This window comes from Zonotrichia leucophrys, chromosome 28 (genome assembly GCF_028769735.1).
Source record: "Zonotrichia leucophrys gambelii isolate GWCS_2022_RI chromosome 28, RI_Zleu_2.0, whole genome shotgun sequence".
NCBI classification, from domain to species: domain Eukaryota; kingdom Metazoa; phylum Chordata; class Aves; order Passeriformes; family Passerellidae; genus Zonotrichia; species Zonotrichia leucophrys.
The window spans coordinates 4,261,264-4,280,948 of record NC_088197.1 but is presented as its reverse complement, the minus strand read 5'-3'; the positions used below and the strand labels follow the sequence as shown (position 1 = coordinate 4,280,948).

At 43.6% G+C, this 19,685-nt stretch overlaps 3 protein-coding genes across 4 annotated transcripts; 2 read left to right on the top strand and 1 right to left on the bottom strand.

Moving 5' to 3' along the window:
- Window positions 1–20: 20 nt before the first annotated feature.
- CIB3 (calcium and integrin binding family member 3) lies at window positions 21–4,568 on the bottom strand. Of its 2 annotated transcripts, XM_064734354.1 has the most exons (6): window positions 4,488–4,568; window positions 4,137–4,171; window positions 3,288–3,399; window positions 1,496–1,643; window positions 577–772; window positions 21–89 (listed from the first exon to the last, which is right to left on the bottom strand). In XM_064734354.1, exons 1-6 carry the CDS (start codon window positions 4,536–4,538, stop codon window positions 68–70), a joined length of 564 nt encoding a protein of 187 aa, XP_064590424.1. In that variant the 5' UTR covers window positions 4,539–4,568; the 3' UTR covers window positions 21–67. The 2 variants fall into 2 exon arrangements, with proteins under 2 accessions (XP_064590424.1, XP_064590425.1); XM_064734355.1 differs by lacking the exons at window positions 3,288–3,399; window positions 4,137–4,171 and having other exon boundaries at window positions 4,488–4,538.
- Window positions 4,569–5,583: 1,015 nt separating this feature from the next.
- On the top strand, window positions 5,584–6,966 carry FAM32A (family with sequence similarity 32 member A). The gene is made up of 4 exons (XM_064734177.1): window positions 5,584–5,700; window positions 5,823–5,961; window positions 6,046–6,099; window positions 6,255–6,966. Exons 1-4 carry the CDS (start codon window positions 5,624–5,626, stop codon window positions 6,321–6,323), a joined length of 339 nt encoding a protein of 112 aa, XP_064590247.1. The 5' UTR covers window positions 5,584–5,623; the 3' UTR covers window positions 6,324–6,966.
- Window positions 6,967–7,499: 533 nt separating this feature from the next.
- AP1M1 (adaptor related protein complex 1 subunit mu 1) lies at window positions 7,500–15,983 on the top strand. Its single transcript, XM_064734375.1, has 12 exons — window positions 7,500–7,653; window positions 8,093–8,249; window positions 8,627–8,694; window positions 9,221–9,351; window positions 9,487–9,634; window positions 9,991–10,117; window positions 10,784–10,926; window positions 11,659–11,730; window positions 11,993–12,151; window positions 12,757–12,882; window positions 13,089–13,164; window positions 13,911–15,983. Exons 1-12 carry the CDS (start codon window positions 7,612–7,614, stop codon window positions 13,931–13,933), a joined length of 1,272 nt encoding a protein of 423 aa, XP_064590445.1. The 5' UTR covers window positions 7,500–7,611; the 3' UTR covers window positions 13,934–15,983.
- The last annotated feature ends 3,702 nt before the right edge of the window (window positions 15,984–19,685 follow it).

The following is a 19,685-nucleotide window of genomic DNA, read 5'->3' as shown; positions in this document are numbered from 1 at the left end:
TAATTTCAAGTGAAGTAATGGTTGTTGAAAGTCCCAGAAGCTCTCCCATCCCCGAGGTTGATTAAATTCAGATTCGAATATGAAAGGTGCTGTTAAAAAAAGGAAATCATGATCACTTATGCATCACTGTTTAAAGGATTTACTACAGTTAATTGTAGGGCTCTGTGATAAACTGGAAACTTCATTTTTGAAAGCATTTGCAAAGATGGGGTACATTAAATAAATGCAAGATTTGAGTGCTGGTTTGTGTAAGAAACCACATTAACACTATGTTAAACACTGAGTGAGCAAATCTCATGCATTTATCAATGCAGCCTAAGTGCTAATAGTAACTTTTTAAGTTCCAAGGACATTCTATCATGTAAAAAGTACTTTGGAAGTTCAAAAGCAAGTCAAGAAGCCTCCAGGCTTTTTCAACCATTTATTTTTGCAGTGTTTGCAGTGGGCAGCTCTACTAGAACCTGCCACAGATGAGTGGTGATCTGCAAACACTGAGGAGATATAAACACACACTTCAGAGGCTTCTGACAAGGAAACAAAGAGAATTTTGTGCTAGAAATTCAAAGCAAATATTACCTGAGGAAATCTGGAGCTCGTACAATCATATGCTGAAAGTCTGCCAAGGACAGCTTGCCATCATTGTCCACATCAGCCTCATAAATCACCTTCTCACACACCAGGCTGACTTCTTCTGGGGTCAGTTCATTCCGGGTTAATTTGTTAACAGTTTTCGCTAGGTCTGATTTGCATATGTAATCATCGTTGTTGAAGTCTGACAAAGGAGAGAAAGTTAATTTAAAGTGACAAAAGTCAGCATTTTACATGGTGGTTTGCCAAGACCCAATAGAAGGGCTTGGTTCTCAGGCTGTGATGGATTTTCATCAGCAGAACTCTCAAATCAGAAATTAAGTTACCTCCATGTATTTGTAAAAGAAATGAGTTACAAAATAAAAACCTCTTAATTTTTCCTTTTCATACATCAGGGTAACAACTGTAAGAGGTTTAATGGCTGAACATAGCCTAGCCATCATTAAATCAATTCAGCAAGATTGTGTTGGTCTGATAGATTGTTTGTCTTTAGCTGATCATAAAGTAACTGTAAATACACATTTAAAAAATCTTTACATTTGTCTTTGAAGAAAAAAAGCCTGCAGTGTTCTTCCCTACCTCCTCCTCCCAAATCCACCCTACAGATTCATGGGGACCCAAATCCCCTTTTCCAAGCAGCCTCTCAGACAGAAATATTTCTTCATGTTTATCAGCTCTTGAAAACTGCAGATAATTTCAAGTTGTAAATTTGGTAGTAAATCTTAATACCAAATAAATTAGAGACAAAAGGATAAAGAAAACCAGAAGTTTTTAGAGGAGGGAGAACAAACATTCAAGTGCAGTTAAATGGAACCTAGAAGCCATCATGCTGACAAAGCAAGGATTTTGCAGCCCTACACGAAGCTGCAGGATTTCCCCACTTACTTTTTATGCATGTCTCACTCACCATAAATTTTAAAAGCATAATAAGCCTTCAAGTCTCGGGGAGCCATTTCACTTAGCACAGAAAACATGTCCAGGAAATCATCCAAAGTCATGTTGCCGTCACCGTGCTCGGAGAACACCTCAGCTATGCGCTGCCGGAATGGGTTGTCCTGGGAAACAGCACAGGAGCAGGGCAAGGTCATCCATACCTTTTGTAGTGTGTTGTTAAGTTTCTTGTGCTATTCCCCCAATTTATGTATTGTTCTCCCCTATTATGTGTAAAATGGTTTCGTTCCCCCAGTTTTTCCCGCCACTGCTAGCCTGTCAGCTAAGTTGCCATAGTAACCGCTATTCATAGTTGCCGATGTGTAATTGCTCCTCCCCTGGTTTCCCTTATAAGTGAAAGTTGTTTCCTCCCTGGGTCCAGTCAATCACCCCCTTTCTCCTCCCAGGTTTCGAGAACCTTCTCCTCTCTGGAGATGGTGGTTGGCTGGGGTCCCAGGACACCTCCTTTACCTTTTGATTATTGGTCTCCATGGAGTGTCAGTTCTGTGAAGTTCATCCCCTCACCTTTCCCGATTGGTTCCGCCTGTACCCACCCCCCTCCTTTATAATCCTGTTTCACCCCTATGAAAAAACTTTTTCCCGGTTGGTTTCCCCACGTTTGGATCCCGCAACACCTTCAATAAACCGATGTTTAACCCCTGGGAAATGGTCAGCTCCGTTCCTCCCCTATACCAGCGGTGTGAGCCAGTCCGCAGCCAGCACAGCCCGAGGCCCTCAGACGCCGAAGGGCGCTGGCCAGGAATTGCAGAGGGGCGTCGGCCTTTCGCCCTCAGCTAGGCGGACTCTAAACTTCGGGCCACATATGCCCCCCTCTGCACCTACCAGCATTGATTTCACTGCAGGCAAGGCAAGTGGAGCGAGATTATTTTTGTTGAAACACCTTTTTGGCAATTCCTCCCCTTTCTGCTGTCCGGTTTTTGGCTGTTTGGAGGGCCTGGAAAGACCCGGAGTGGCCTTGGGGCAGCCCGCGTATCAAAGGAACAGAAGAGGCTTCAGTTCTTCTTTCGGTCTCTGTGTTTATTAATTGTTTATCTAAAAGATTTTCTTTCGGCCCGACAGAGCTCTGCTCAGCAGCCAGCCATGAGCACACTGTCCCCCCTCCAGACAGTCACCTATCTTTATACCCATAGTTACGTGTACAATATTTATCATTTTTCCCCAATACCTTTCACCCTTATTGCCCGGTGCACTTTTAGTAATGACCAATCCCAAAGTGCCACCATCACCACAGAAGATGGAGGAGAAGAAGAAGAAGAAGAAGGAGAGGACACGCCCCAATTCCTCCATCTTACTTCTCTAAACCCCCCTGTACAGAAATCCTAAACCCTGTGTCTCACCCTCTAATTAACCAATCCCTTCACCATTCACCCCGGTGAAATCCTCCTATCCTCATACAGGTGTCGTCTCCTGTGTAGGATCAAAGTCCAGCCACCAGACACTTCTGGAACATTCCAGGACTCCCGAGCCCCCCAAGGGTGCTCTCGGTGGCACCTCAGTCCTGAGGTGCTGAGATCCCACATTCTGCCTCTAAGTTCTTGTCTAATGCTGCGTCAGAAGCAGACACAGCCACACCCAGTTTCACCTTTGTGCTGTGTTTTCTGGGAATTACTAGAAGCTTCCAGAAAGAGTTTTTTACTTTGATAGCCCAAATTTATTTCTCTGGCAGCCTCCCAGCAATTAGTCCTGGATGAATTATTCAGAAAGGGTAGATGAAGCTGCAGTGAGTCACTGGAGTCGTGTGTGGGTACCTTGAGCTCTGGCATGCTGCTGATGAGCTCGTAGGGGAGTGTCACGGCTGGTTTGGCCGAGTAGTCAAGGGGAACGAGCTGCGGGGCCAGGTCTCGGTACCTGTGAAACAGCCTGAGACAGACAGAAAGCCTTGTTGGCTCTTGAGACTTCAGACAACAAGCTGGTTTGCTTTTCCACCTCATTTTTCACACTTTGTGTCCATTACCAGATGGAGATCAGACGCTAAGTAACTGTATGTTTTTGTTGGAACAAACGTTATTAAAACAAGCGACATAGTGGAACTGGTGAAAAATACAAAGCTTCATTACAGAACTAAAATGCTTACACAGGACATGCAGCCAAACGTTTAGGAGAGGAGAACAAGTTCATGTTTTCAGTGAGGACTCTCAGTCCCACCTGATCCTGCCTTTATCAGATCCTTTGGCCAGAAATTAAATAGGGAGTTCAACGAGAAAAATGCATCTTGGAGCATTTTAATCATTTACAAGAAAACATGAAGAAAACTTGGCACAATCAGCAAAGTATTCCAGAGGATAACAGTACACTTTGAAGCATCTGTCTGAAAACCCTGTGAGAGAACTGTGGATGTCACTGCCACTAAGACATAACTCATTACATTTATTTCAAATAAATAAAGAGAGACTAGTACATTAAAATAAAATTTAGAATTCTGACTCAGTTTATGAAAATGAAAAAAGCCACAAAAAATGGTCAGATGGCCCCAAAGTATCACTTTAAATTTGAGTAAATCCATTTTAAAATTATCTTAAAAATACATTACCCCATCTGTAACCCGCCTTTATAGCAATCTCTGCCCTTTATCCACAACATGCATACAGAAGACTGACCTCAGAATTTCTTTCCTTGTGAAAAATGTGCAGTCCTATGAAATAAGAAAAAGTACAACACAAAATGACAGTTTTTAGCATGCATTGGCCCAAACTTTTCCCATGCAGTGACTTAAATGAAGTTATACTATAGTTTATGTGTAAGCCTTAAAGATTTCTTTTTGGCATTCAATTAGGCATACCTTATAACCCTTCCTTTTGCTGTAAAAACCAAACTATGTTCCTAAAATCTTTGCTGCAATTCAGTACGTCTGCTTACTAATTTTTAAAATATGTTGTTTTAAAAAACCCAGCAATACCTTTGCCATTTTTCAATGCCCTGCCCAAACAGCCATTTAGTTTTCTTTATACCTGATATGCATCCAGTTGCTCTTGAGTGAAAATGGTTTGCTTGTTGCCCATTTTGAGCTGGGAATACTGACTCTTGTCAGTTCTTTCCTCAAAGGCACCTTTAAAGGTCGTCTGGATATTCAGTTATTAAAAGCTGCAACAATGAGGCTCAGGTACAGCAGAGGATCAGGTAACCAACTTGTACAGGCTGCAAAGTATCATAATAGGAGCATTTCATCAAATCTTTAGTCTGGCTGCTTGAGGCTCTTATCCAGCAGCATTCACCCGTCTCCTGTGTGCACCACGAAGACTCGGGTTACAGGATTTAGCCAAATAAGTAATAGCTGCTCATTAGTGCCCTTTAGCTGCAGGTACACCCAGAGGACCCTGCTTTTTCATGCCTTCAGATATGGGGAATTAACTGAAAAGTGTTAGTAGTGTTTTCCTTCTATAAAATTTAACATCAAATGATGGAAATTTGGTAGCCTCTCCTTTCCTTCTCGCGTTTTATAGGGTCAGAATTATAATGGTTGGAAAAGCCCTTTTAGATCATTAATGCAGCACTGCCAAAGTCACCACTATACCATGTCCCCAAGTGCCACATCCACATGTTTTTTGAACACTTCCAGAGATGGTGACTTCACCACTGTCCTAGGCAGCCTGTGCCAGTATTTTCCTTTAATGCACACTGTTAAAAACATCCACATTTTGCAAGTCCTGCTTCGGTTCCCCTCACGGAGATAACTCGGGACTTGGCTCACCAGCGGATCCCCTCACGGAGGGGCCGGGCGGGGCTCGTTCCCGGTTCCCCTTATGGAGGGGCCGGTTCCCCTCACGGAGGTGCAAGGCAGTTCATGGCAGCCCCTGTTCCCCTCACGGAGGGGCCGGTTTCCCTCACGGAGGTGGCAAGGCGGCTCACGGCAGCCCCGGTTCCCCTCACGGAGCGGCCGGTTTCCCTCACGGAGGTGCAAGGCAGTTCATGGCAGCCCCTGTTCCCCTCACGGAGGGGCCGGTTTCCCTCACGGAGGTGGCAAGGCGGCTCACGGCAGCCCCGGTTCCCCTCACGGAGCGGCCGGGCGGGGCTCGAGCGAGGCTCCCGGCCCCGGCCGCGCCGTTGCGGCGGTGCCGGCAGGGGGCGCGGGTGCGGCCGTTCCGCCATGGCGGATTACGAGGCGGTGCAGCGCGGCCCGCTGCGGCTGAAGGGCAGCGGCGGGGCCCTGGGGGCCGGCAAACGGTGAGGGGCGACGGGGGGGAACCGAGGAAGAACGGGGGGCGGTGAGGAGGGGCCGGGAGAACGGGGGGTGAGGAGGGGGCACACAGCCCCGGGGCTGAGCGCTGACCGGGCGCTCTCCGCAGGAAGAAGAAGAAGGCGAAGGACAAGGCCCAGATCCTGGAGCAGATCGTGAGCAGCAAGAAGCAGGAGGAGGAGAAGAAGCGCGGGCTGGACAAGCGGACCCCGGCGCAGGTGGCCTACGAGAAGATGCAGGAGAAGCGGGTAAGGCTTTAAAAACCCCCGTGAGCCCCGGGGTGAGGCCGCTGAGGGGGCTGCGAGTAACCGGCCCTTCTGTGTTTCCTACAGCAAATGGAGCGGATCCTGAAGAAAGCATCGAAAACCCACAAGCAGCGAGTGGAGGTGAGCAAAACCATCCCGAGCTCCTCAGGCCAGCGTGTTTATTGTTGGGCTGAAGGAGCTGTTCTGCCTTGTCAAACACAAGCCGGGACGCAGGGGAGGTTGTGGTTCAGCTTGGTAATGTCAGCACCCGTTTTCTGTCTCTTTTCCTCCCGCAGGACTTCAACAGGCACTTGGATACTCTGACTGAGCATTACGACATTCCCAAAGTCAGCTGGACTAAATGACCAGGCTGCTTTTCATGGCTCTGGAGCTGGAGTTGTGTTTTGTTTGTATCAAGCAGGGTTGCCATGTAAACCTGTCTTTTCTCCATATTGTCGAATACATCTTCTGAGCTTTTATGACTTTATACTGTCTTATTTTATAGACTTGTTTTTTAAAACCAAACACGCAGCAGTGTCTCCTCTGGGCTGAGGAGCTCTGGTTTATGTTGATGCAGAGGGCTGGTTTTTCTTAATATTTATAGTGAGATTAAGGCCAAAACTAATTGCTGTGAGCCAGATGGAAAACATTCCTTTATGTCTTTGGTTCTAACAGTTCTCCCTCTTTGAGGTGAAGTGTCTGACAGGCTCACATTATTGAAGTTTCTCTGTTATGTGAATTGTATAAGTACTATCTATCAAGTTCTGTCAGAGGCCACGCTGCAAAATGTGAACTATGTAAAATTGTTTTATGAAAGGATATTCCTTGATATTTGATCTTTGTATACTTTCAAGCCTAACCAGCAAGAAGGGAGGTTTAATCCATGGAATAGAGAGCAGCCAACAAGCTCTGAGTGATGTCCAAGTTTTCATAGCTGATGTGCTGGATTTCTGGGATCCCACCGAGCATCCAGGCTTGTGCAACTCTGAAATAAATAATCAGCATGTCTGTCGAGTGTGTAATTACTGGCTTGCTGTGTACCGGGTGCTGAATCTGATTTTTGTGGAAAACAGTGTCATTTCTATCTTGAATATCAACAGTATCATTTCTATCTTGGGTATCAATGGTATGGTATCATTTCCATCTTGAGCTCTCTCTGAGGGGTCTGCTGCAACTTGTAAATTCTATTTAATTTATTAAAAAGCTGCTTTCATCCCTTTTTTTGGTGCTGATATACGCATGAAACGGGGAGTGTGGAGTTTGATTTTTACCCCTCTGAGGGATTGATATATATAATGATCGAACTCGTAAGGGGAGTGTGGAGTTTGATTTTTACCCCTCTGAGGGATGATATATATAATGATCAAACTCGTAAGGCGCCGCTTAAATCCGGATGAGGTTCCGAGCCCTGGTGCTCAGCGTGTGTCCGGGCCCCACCTCAGCGTGGGCGGGCCGGGACAGCCCCGGGGCCGTGTCAGCGCCACCGGGACAGTCCCGGGGGAAAACACGCCGGGACTACTTAACGAAGCTGTTCCCTCATGGTGCCCTTCCGCCGCACGGCGCGGATCGCTGCGCGCAGCCGGGCGCGGCCGTGCCGTCACTTCCCGCGGAAGGGGAAGCGGAAGGCGGGCGGGACGCGGCCCGGCCGGGGCGATGTCGGCCAGCGCCGTCTATGTGCTGGACCTGAAGGGGAAGGTGAGGCCCGGAGCCGAGCGGGGGTTCCGCTGCCCCGGGAAGGCTGCGGGGGCTGCGGGGGTTCCGCTTCCCCCTGGGCGGGCACAGGGCAGTGTGGCCTGGAGCCCCTCGCCGGTAGGGCGAGGTGAGGCGGCATCCCCGGTAATTCATCTCTGCCGCTGTTGTAGCTGCTTTGCCTCAGAGCAGTTTGTTTTCCTATCCTAAAATCGTTGTGAGAGTGCGAACAGGAATAGGGGAAGGATAAGTCTGGAAAACATGACTTTGCACTTAAATGCTGGTATTCGTTCTGATCGGCAAAGTATTTCAGCATTGTGTAAATGCAGTGAGTGAGGCTCGAAGGAAGCTGGATGATTTTACAGCGGCCTTTCACGCATTTTTGTGTCTTGCATGAGATCGTCTTTATGGAAGAAAAAAAGGGATTTGGTTGCTTTCTGTATAGGTTCTGATCTGTCGGAATTACCGTGGAGATGTGGACATGTCAGAGGTGGAACATTTTATGCCAATCCTTATGGAAAAGGAAGAAGAGGGGACGCTTTCTCCTATCCTAGCACATGGGGGAGTTCGTTTTATGTGGATTAAACACAACAACCTGTATCGTATCCTTTGTGCTGCACATGTGCTGACCATGCCAGAGACTGCTAATTTGGTTTTTTAATGTCAAAATGCAAGTTGGAGAATGGGTGAAGTGGTATAAAAAGCCTATATTCAGTAAAGTTGGTTATATTAATAAGGGCTTTTTGGGCTTTACATATTGTGATATGCACCAGCAGCAAAAGGTCCAGAAAAGTGTTTTAATTTTACTCTAATTAATGACTTCCTGAATGTTTATCTTCATATCTCCTTAGATCGTATCTACTATTAAGTAGTTAAAGCATAATTCCTCTAGGCAACTCTATTTGCCTTAAATTAGGCTTTTTAAAATGCACTTAGTCAACTTTTTTTAAAATGCACATTCCTGAACATCCGTCATCAGTTGTTGCAACTTCCAAGAAAAATGCTTGTGTATCACTGGTGTTTTCATTTTTATATAAAGTAGTTCAGGTGAGTATATTTCAAAAGCAACCTTTGTGTTCTGTCTAAATAGAAGTGCATAGAGCTTTCACATGTTTTAAGAACTTCAGTAATAGCATTTTTATTTTATATCTGATTGTTTTGTAGAACTATCTGATAAGGACACTGATATTTTGTAGCTGTGTAGGCAGAGGATGGGGCAGGTGCTGTAATAGTTGCACAAGAGCTGAGCACCTGGAGGAGATTGTGAATTGGTGCATGAACCAAACACAGAATCTGTATTTGGTTCATCTGTACCTGCTGAGAAAAATATTTTCTCCAGAATAAATATTTTTCATAATAGTTTCTTCTAGAATTCTCTGTATGTGTTTTAATTGTGGTGTTTTCTTGGGGCTGATCTGAGCAAAATGCTGTTTGGGCAGTATGGGGTTGGAACTTTACAAGATTATTATTTTAGATGTTTTAGATTATTATTTTCTTCTTAAGAAAGGTCATCTGCATGTGCTGTGCTGCCTCAGTTAATGTCCTTCTTCTCCCTCCTCTTGTTGCATTTCAGGTTTTTTCTGAATATTTCAAGGAGTTGGAAGAAGAGAGCATTAGGGATAATTTTGTTATTATTTATGAGTTGTTAGATGAGCTTATGGATTTTGGTTATCCACAAACCACTGATAGTAAAATTTTACAAGAGTAAGTATCACTCAACAGTAACAAAGGAGTGTTTTGACTCTTTTTTCATAGGCAAACAAATGTTTCAATGTGTTCTAATGATCAAAAATATTAATTTTCTTTTTTTTTCCATGCCAATTTTTTGGGATTGTGAAGGTACATCACTCAGGAAGGCCACAAACTTGAAACTGGAGCCCCACGCCCGCCTGCCACTGTTACAAATGCTGTTTCATGGAGATCAGAAGGGATAAAATACAGGAAAAATGAGGTGTTCCTGGATGTCATAGAGTCAGTTAACCTTTTGGTGGGTACCTTGTAGTTTAACTTTTGTGTGAGAATTGTAGTAGGAAGTGTTAGAAAGGGCTTTTTGTACAAAAACCTGCAATAGAAAGTCTGATTATGGATGGTGTGCTGTGGCACTCATAAGTTCCCCCAAGGAAATCCAGTACAAATAATGCTTTAATTGTGTGTATTGCTGATTTTTGATGTGTCCTTTGATCCTCTGTCTGTGCTGCTTCACATCACTGATTTAATTCACTCTACTGGATTAATTCCTCATAAGAAACGCATCCAGGAAATCCCAGGGCATGGGGATGGGGTGGGAGAGGTCACAAGGTCCCCCATCAGAGATGTCTCACCTTCCTCTTCATCTTTGTTCAGGTCAGTGCCAACGGGAACGTGCTGCGGAGTGAGATCGTTGGATCCATTAAAATGAGAGTTTTCCTGTCAGGAATGCCAGAGCTGCGCCTTGGGCTGAATGACAAAGTTCTCTTTGATAACACAGGCCGTGAGTGTTATCATCACAATCATCAGGTTCTGGCTGGAGTCTTGAGGTTTGGGATCACAGAATCTTGGAGGTTGGAAAAGCCCTCTGAAATCACAAGGTCCAACTGCTGAGCAGCACCACTGTTAGTGTTCAGCACTAAGCCATGTCCCCAGGGATTTGGACACTTCCAGGGCTGGTGACCCCACCAGTGCCCTGGGCAGCCTGTGCCAAGGCATGGCCATCCTTTCAGTGAAAAAAATTTCCTAAAATACAACCTAAACCTCCAGTGGCACAGCTTGAGGCCATTTCCTCTTGTGCTGTTCTGTGTTGCCTGGGAGCAGAGCCTGACCCCACCTGGCTCCATCCTCCTGTCAGGGAGTTGTGGAAAGTGAGAAGTCTCCATGAACCTGCTTTGCTCCAGGCTGAGTCCCCCCAGCTCCCTCAGCTGCTCTTTGTGCTCCAGCCCCTTCCCCAGCTCCGTTTCCTTTTCTGGACACACTCCAGCCCCTCAATGCTGTCCTTGTTTTGAGGAGTCCAAAACTGATCTCAGGGTTTGAGGAACCTCAGCAGTGCCCAGCACTGCCCTGATCCTAGAAATTGGCTAAAAGGAAAGAATGTCAGCAGGCAGCAGCTGTGCTCTGCTGAGATTTGAGCCATGGTTTGTGTGACCTGTGTGTTTTCTGCTAGGTGGGAAGAGTAAATCAGTAGAACTGGAAGATGTGAAGTTCCACCAGTGCGTTCGTCTCTCTCGCTTCGAGAACGACCGGACAATCTCGTTCATCCCCCCCGATGGGGAGTTTGAGCTCATGTCCTATCGCCTCAACACCCACGTGAGTCTGGATCTCTGCCTGTTTAAAATCAGAATGGTTTAGATTGTAGCCACAACAGCTTTCCCTTCTTTTTTTTTCTCCTAAACCATGGGTTTTTGAGTCAACTGTTAATAGCAAAACTTGGTGCTCACTCCTTCTGGAGGAAGAAGGAAGTTTAGACTTCACTTAGCAATAAATCTCTGTATTTTCAACTGCTGTTGAAACTGTTTTTGAGATACTATGTTTTTAATCTAACTACATAATATCAGTATAACAATTAATTGTGCTTGTTAACAACAGTATTTATGGCACTTAGTTTTATTGGAGTATGCCAGCCATGGTGATAAAGAAAAGTCAAAAAATTCAATCTAGAGAAGGTCTATAGCAAAGAAGTAGTTCAGTCCCCATTTAAATATTTATATAAATATAAATATATTTATAAATATTTATAAAATATTTATAAAAATATTTTATAAAACTATAAAATATTTTCTGATGCAATTGTTTGTTATTAGGGATTAATCTGAGACATACATTTTTAAGCCTATAATTCTTGTACATTTGCTCATTGATACATCAGCGCTTGCTCATTTGTATAATTATTTCTTAAAAACCACAATTCTGTCATTTTGAATACCCCAGGCTGCATTTTCTGTGTGGTTCACATACTGAGTGTAGCTTTAAGGGAAAGCAACATTTTGGTGCCTCTGTCAGAGTAAATCTCAGAGCTGTGCTGTTTTTTTCCACCACCAGGTAAAGCCCCTGATCTGGATTGAATCTGTGATTGAGAAACATTCCCACAGCCGCATCGAGTACATGATCAAGGTCAGACATCCTTAAATAATTAGGGCTCATTTTAGTCTTCTTTTGTTTGTTTTCAAAGCTTGTACATTTTTGTACAAGTATTCAGCATTTCTGTGGGACTTAGACACCTTTGAAGACTTCATTTGTCAGTTATGATCTCAGTTCCAGTTCTGGTTCTCAGCATACAGGTTGGGGTGGAGGGGAGCTGGGTGTCTCACAGCTCTCTGAGCTCACCAGCATCATGGAAATACTTAAACTCTGCTTTTCTGCTTGATTGTTTTAGGCAAAAAGTCAATTTAAGCGTAGATCAACTGCCAACAATGTGGAGATTCACATCCCAGTTCCAAATGATGCAGACTCGCCAAAGTTTAAAACCACTGTTGGAAGTGTCAAATGGGTTCCAGAGAACAGTGAAATTGTCTGGTCCATTAAATCTTTCCCAGTAAGTGTTATTTTTTACTCTTACCACCAAAGAGTGTAATAATTACTTAACACTAATATTCTTTTCACATTTAAACTCTGCCTAAAGCAAATCCTGTTGGTATCAGACAAGTAGCAGTGGACTCTTCCTCTTTTTTCATGGATGAAAGATTGAAATTTGCTAATAGATGTTGTTTATATTTGTTTCAGTTGGATATTTTTTCAGAGCCTGGGCAGAGAGCAGATTTTTGAGTGATGTCTCTGGGTGGTGTAATCCTTGGCCTGGCTTTAGCAGCAGCTGTTTGAGTTTTGTCAGGCTCTGCTTCTTGGGTGGTTCCATGAACATGAGCTCTGTCCACTGCTAATGGTGTGATACTGCAGCTGTGTGTCACTATTTAATCTGAATTTCTGAGTATGAGGCTGGAAGAAAATGAGTTATGCCTCAGGCTGGATCTGCATTAAAAAAAAAAAAAAATTAAAAATAAAAATACATGTCACTTTGAAGCCCTGGAGAAGAGCTGGAATGAATAGTGGAGTTCAGCAGTTTGACATTAAGAAAATTACTTGTATCGTTGCAAGTTTTTTATTTTTTGTTTTAAGAAAAAAACAATTGTCTCTTTTGGATAGGGTGGAAAAGAATACCTGATGAGAGCTCACTTTGGACTTCCAAGTGTTGAAGCTGAAGACAAGGAAGGCAAACCTCCCATCAGTGTAAAGTTTGAGATTCCCTATTTCACCACTTCAGGAATCCAGGTCAGTGTTTGAAAACAGAAATGCTGATAAATTCACATGCTGGGCTCTAACACACGAGGTGTTTCTCATCTTGATGATTCCTCTTCAGTTTTATCCACCAGAAAATTTTTACCCATAAAAGGGTTGGGGATTTTTGCTTTTCTTTTTTGCTAAATGCTGCTTTGTCAGCATGGGAGGCTTTCTATCTCACAGATCTTTTTTTGCAGGTTCGTTATTTAAAGATAATTGAGAAGAGTGGCTACCAGGCTCTGCCCTGGGTGAGGTACATCACCCAGAATGGAGGTGAGAGGAGGGGAATATTTTGTTTCTCCAGAATTCACCTACAAAGTGAAACTCCTGTTTTTGAATATGAAACTATCTGGTTTAGATATACAGTAAATTAAACCACACTGTTTCTTTTCTAATCCCTTTTCGTGTGTTAATAAAAGACCCACTGGGGTGGATTGGTAATGCTGTTCAAGGATTTTCTAATTGAGCTGGAATTTGGGAAATTTAAAAAAAACATGTCATTAGCAGTGTGCTCACACATATCATTCTGCCAGCTTTAAAATGTATAAGACACTGTCTAGTAAAAAATACTTGATTTTTAGCAAGCAAAAATGGTGGGGTTTGGTTTTGTTGGGGTTTTTATTTTATAGAATTGTTGAATCCCAGACTGGTTTGGGTGGGAAGGGACCTTAAAGCTCATCTTGTTCCAGCCCTGCCATGGCAGGGTCACCTCCCACTGTCCCAGGTGCTCCCAGCCCTGCCCAGCCTGGCCTTGGACATTCCAGGGGCAGCCCCAGCTATGAGGCAGAATTGCAGATATGAGAAAGAATTTATTCCTCATATCCCATCTAACCCTTCCCTCTTTCCCTTGAAGGCTATTCCCCCCTCAGTGTTTTATTGATATTTACATCTTCTTTTATTAATATACATTAAACAAGAAGATATTTTATCATTTATCCCACCTTGCTGCTCTGCTTTAGTCCTTTGAATGAGACAAATCACTAAAATTGGATTTTTGTTGGTTTTTTTCCCCTTTACAGACTACCAGCTTCGAACACAGTAAAACACCTCACAGGCACCACAGACAAGAAACCTCCAGGCCTAGAATTCATGTGCAGAAACTCCTGTGGTCCTGAGAGCTGTGAATGTCCTTGCCAAGGGTCTCGTTTCTGCAATCTTGGATTGACAGAAGAAAGATTGGAAATTTATTGATTTCAATAATGTGTTTGAGCTTTTGAACCATTAGTATTGATTGTGTGAATATTTATTTCATTCTTAGAACATGCTGATCTTGCTGCTAAATGCTAATTACATTAGGAGTAGCAGTTACATTGAGGAGCCAGGAATCCAGAATGAACCTTGGGAATGTCTTGTTGATGCCTTGTCAGTCACAGTTGCAGAGTTTCTAATATTTGTATTTTAGAATCCCTAAAGACATTGGCAGCATTATGCTACAAATTAGGGAGATGATTGTGCAATTAAATGACTGCTGAACACTTCATTGTATTTAGCCCAAGGTATTTATTATTTTTTTTCTGGGCATTTGGGTGCCTTAACTCATTCATAGCTCTGTTAACTTAAAAAAAAATGGCAGAACATGAGTTGAAATTATCTGAAGTCAAAAAAAACCCCTTTTTTTCCATGGTTTCAAAGGAATTAATCTGAGAGAACAGCTTCAAGTGAAAGGTTTGGAAACAAAAATAGGGGTTTGTTAAAGACTAAGGTAACTGAGAACAGGAGTAAATGCCTGTGGGAGAGTCTGGAAGCAGAATTGCTGCCTGCAGTCAGCAAAATGCAGCTGAAAGAATTCCAACCTTGTGACACCCCAGGGCCTGCAAACCCTCTGCCAACTGACCAGTATTTGCTTTTTCCAATTCCTGTTCATCAAACAAGTTCCCAATTGTCAGATGTAGGCACAAAGCCTTAGATTAGGTATTAAAAGACCAAAACCCTTCTAGAGGTAATGTGATTTGGTAGGAAGATTGGGTGTTTATGATTATTTTTCCAATTAATAGTAATATACTCCAAGCTCTTCCTGGAAGTTACTGTATAAGAAGAGGCCGACAAAAATCCAGTTGCCATCTTTCTTCCAGCTTGCCTTTTGTGTTAATTTAGGGCAAACACTTCCCCTTTTTTGCTATAGTTTGCTAGAATTGTTTAACTTCATTTGCCCTAAGGAGAGATGTTTTCTTTCTCAGTCTTTTCCGTTTTTAAGCAGCTATTACTGTATCTTCCTGGCAGAATGAATAACAGTTTGCAATGTTATTCTTCAAGGTATTATTTTTTTTTACATGCCATTTCATTTTTTTTTTTTCTCAGAAGCTACAATTGGCATGGGTGTACATAGTTATTTTGGGTTTTGGTGAGGTTTTTTTGTTTTTCAGGATAATTGTGACGGTTATCAGTATTTTCTTTACACAACTTTTAGGCTGTTTTAGCTTGAATTTAGTACTCCTGAGAGGTGCTAAACTTACACCATCCAAATCTAAATATCTATGTCTGCAGATGTGATGTGATAATACACTATGTGCAAAATTCTCCACTGGTGGGAGAGTCCAGGAGTGTCCACAGAGAGTGAGAAGGTATTTCAGTCACTGTCCTCACTGAATCCTTGGAGACTGTACATAGCTACACCTGGGTGTAAATTAGCCAAAAATCAGCTCAACTCCCCCCAGGCTGTGCCATCACAGAAGATTTGCCTCAGGAAATCTCATGTCTGGTGGTTTTTGGCAACCCTGGGTGTGCACAGGTGTATTCTGACTCTGTTTGTCACCCAAAAAAAAGCTTGATGTTGAAACAGAATCATCTTGTTCAAGATTTCAGTTCCACTACTCATTTTCATTTGAATAATTAAGCTTATGACTGGACTAAACCTTTTTATATTAAAACTGTAACTGGTTGACAAATCACTTTCTGCTGACTTTATTTTTCCAAGTGTTTGCTCTAATTATGCCTGTAAAATGTGACTCTCCATCTTTGTTTTCCTCTTGGAGTTTGGATCTTGTGGACCAGAACCATGTTTTCTCCTGTTTTGTTGCAGTTTGACTGTTTTGATGATGGGGCATCAGCCATGCTTGTCCAGAAGGTAATAAAGGCAGAAAGTCCTCTTTGAATCAGTTGTATTTTGCCTGATTCTTTTTCAGTTTGATCTACACCAGTTTGATCTCAGAGTATGCTCAGCTCTTACAATGTGAGGCCTGGAAAAGTGGAACAGAACTTTATAGAAGCAGGAAGTGCTGATATTCCTGATTCAAAAAAAAAAAAAATAAATTCACTTTTCTATTCTCAGCAAAATCCACCCATGCACCATAAAATTGGTACTCAGAAATCAAAACTCCCCTCCTCCTTTTCATCCACTCGTTGTTACAATGTGGGTGCACAGGCACAAAGACAAAACCAAGGGGTGTTATTCCAGCCCTTGATCTCCTACAAGGAGGGCAGGTTTGGGTGGGACACTGAGAAAAAACTTCCCTGGAAGTTTCTGGAGCAGCCTGGGACAGTGGAATGTCCCATTTAGAATGAGATGTGCTGTAATATCTTCCAACACAAACTACCCTGTGATCCTATGAGGAATTATTTCCCCACAAGTTTTGTTCTTAGACTGCTAAATCTTTATCTCACTGAACTTCATTCTCTGCTTAATGTGGTGAAATGGAAATATCTCGGTTTGCCACCATGTTATAGGTAAGTGCCTAATACAAAAGACTTTTAAAAGACAATTTGCATGTTTGAGGTGCCTAATCTGTATTTTCTGCTCGCTGTGGTTTCAGAGCTGTGTTGGAGATCCTCGCAGTGGAAACCTTCCCTGTCCCTCCCCAGACACAGACGGGTCACTTTGTCACTTTGCACCATTTAATTACCCTTGATTAGATAATTGTGTCTCCAGGTGCGTCAGCGGCGCTCCCTGTCCTGCAGTTTTATTTCCTGTGCTGGTGTGTGTGCAGCTGAATGAGCTGAATGCCATCACTCTGTGCCACTGTCCCTGCCGGCAGGTGGCATTCCGAGCCCGCTGCTCCCAGTACAAACCAGTAAGAGCCGTGAGCGAGAACGCTCTGTACCCAACGAGCCTTGATTTCGGCAGCCACGGCTATTTTAGTGACTCCGAGTGCATTAACAACCACCCAAAACATGTAATTAAATTATTTTTTTTAGCCTTATGCAGTGTGATCTTTTTTTTTTTTTTTGGAGTTGAGCAACTTCGCCATTTAGCTGGATAGTTTTAAATTCTTATTTCTTGCTTTTTTTCTCTCATGTGGCTGATTGTGGTACTCCTGCAAAGTGCAGGTGCCAGGGAAGGGAGGACCCGGTGCAGCACCACAGGAGCAGCTACTCGGGGTTGTACACTGGTGCTGGCATTGCCAGGGCACAAATTAAACCTCAGCTCGTGGTCTGAAAGCTCCCATGTGATATAATATTAAAAAAATAAGAGGACTTTTTCACCCCCACACTCGATTAGCTCTAGAGAAAACTGGTTTTGTCTCAATAAATTAAGCCAGAACCTATGTCCCAATCAAGTAAAATCCCTCAGAAAAGTTTCATTCCGCCTTGGTCTTCCAGCTGAAAAGTCTTCTGTTATGTGTTTTTTAAGGTTTTCCTGCTTTTCCATCCCCCTTGGCAGCTTTTTCTGCTGGAATACTCTTTGGACTGCTTATATTTGCTTCCCAATTCTAGTCTGAGCTGGTTTTGCCTATAAAACATCCTTACACAAAAAGAGAGATCATGAGACTTTATCTGGAGTGGATTTGCCTCTGGTTAGGAGATTGCACCTGTTTATTTCTGACTTTATTCTGTGAAAATAAAAAGGCTAAACCTTGGCACCTCTGTCTTTATCTTGTGCCAAAGGCAGTGTTGCAATATGTTCAGTGCTTTTTTTTTCCCCTCTGTGGTTGACACCCACTGCTGTTTGTAATTTCAGCAGCCCTGGCATGGCGAGGGTTGATGGCCCTGCAGAAAACAGCGTGAGAGAGCAAAATTAAGGGACAATATGAATAATCTTAATTGCCACGGTAATTAACTATACAACTATGTTATTTACCCTACAGGAGAAGTCAAAACGTAAACAAACAATTGTAAAACTTTTTTTTCCGTGGCATTCAATGTGATTTCTAAGTCATGCCCTCCCTGCACACAGATAAAACTTGTTTCTCCTGTAGTTACAGCACGTTGTCTTGACTCAGCACTTGTTAAAGCACAGTTCCAGCTCACTGCAGGCAGATGCAGGAGATTCCCTTGTGTAGCTACTCCTCATTAGGGAATTAGTGAAAACTTTGGGAGCTCCAGCACAGGGAGGACACAGACCTGTTGGAAAAAGTCCAGAGGCCTCCAAAGATGATCAGAGGGATGAGGAAAAGCTGGGAGAATCCCAATTCCAAATCTTTGGGGTGACCTAACTGTGACCTCCCAGTATCTGACAGGAGCCCACAAGGAAGGTGGAAAGAAACTCTTCACAAGGAGTGACAGGAGAAGGGGGAATGGCATCACACTGACAGAGAGAGGGTGTAGATTGGGTATTAGGAAAAAAAAAAATGTGGTTTTGAGGGTGGTGAGGCCCTGGCACAGGTTGTCCAGAGAATCTGTGGGAAGACCAGGTTTGATGGGGCTTGGAGGAACCTGGTCCAGTGGAAGGTGTCCCAGCCCATGGGTTTTGAGGTCCTTTTAAATTTCCTGCATTGTGACTGTGACCTGCCAGGCTTTGGCAGTGTGGGAGCTGTGTGGGGATCGAGGTGAGGATCAGCAGTGCCATCACTGCTCTGGGCAGCCCCACACCTGGCTCTGTTCCTTCACACCAGCTCCCAAAGAGAAAGAGGTAGGGATTGTTTTAGAGATAGGAGTTACAGCTAAACTCGGGTCTGTGTTTGTTCTCCTGAAAATGAAGCAGTGCTGTTTTATCAGGGTGTGTTCTGGACTAAGTTCCCAAGAATTGGTGCAACCATCTGAAACTGGGACCTTCCACAGCCCTGCAACATCCAAGCAAGATTAAATCCACTTTTCCCACTCCAGTTGTTCTGCTGCTCTGCAGTTGTTGACAAACTCATTAAACCAGAGGATTTGGATAATTCTGAGTTTAACATCAGAATTTGTGCCCTGCTTATAACTCCTCTCCTCTTCTTCTCTTCTCTTCTCTTCTCTTCTCTTCTCTTCTCTTCTCTTCTCTTCTCTTCTCTTCTCTTCTCTTCTCTTCTCTTCTCTTCTCTTCTCTTCTCTTCTCTTCTCTTCTCTTCTCTTCTCTTCTCTTCTCTTCTCTTCTTTCTCATTCCCCTCCACACTGCATCTCTTCATGTCCATCAGCTCTTAAGTCCTGCCCTGACAGCTGCAGCATTGCATCAATGAAACTTCATTTTGCTGTAGGTGGAATCACTCTGAGCTGCTCCCAACAAACTGTGGGCTAGATCACGGAGCCTCCAAGTTTGTTTGTGGGCTGATGGTCAAATAAATAAACAGAAACAGGCCTGAATCAAATGATCAGCAACGTGAGGAACAAGACGCTCCTAGAGTCAGCATGCTGGGCTCCAGCCCGTTCTGGAGAAAGTTTTGTAGGCTTAGTTCAAATCTTGGCCGTGGATTTGTACCTTGGATCAAAGTTTTGTTGCAGGCCCTTCTCCAATATAAAGCAAAGAAACATAAAACAACAAATATCCAGTGAAATCCAAACACAATCTGCTCTATGTTATGCTACAAAAATGAATGAACTCTGCCTCCCACCCACTCCCACTGTGACTTGCTGTGAATAAGCACCACTCAAAGGAAACCACTGCAAGGAGTTCTGCTTCTCTCCAGCAGGAATAACAATGGGGCAGGGAAGAATGCTGACTGGC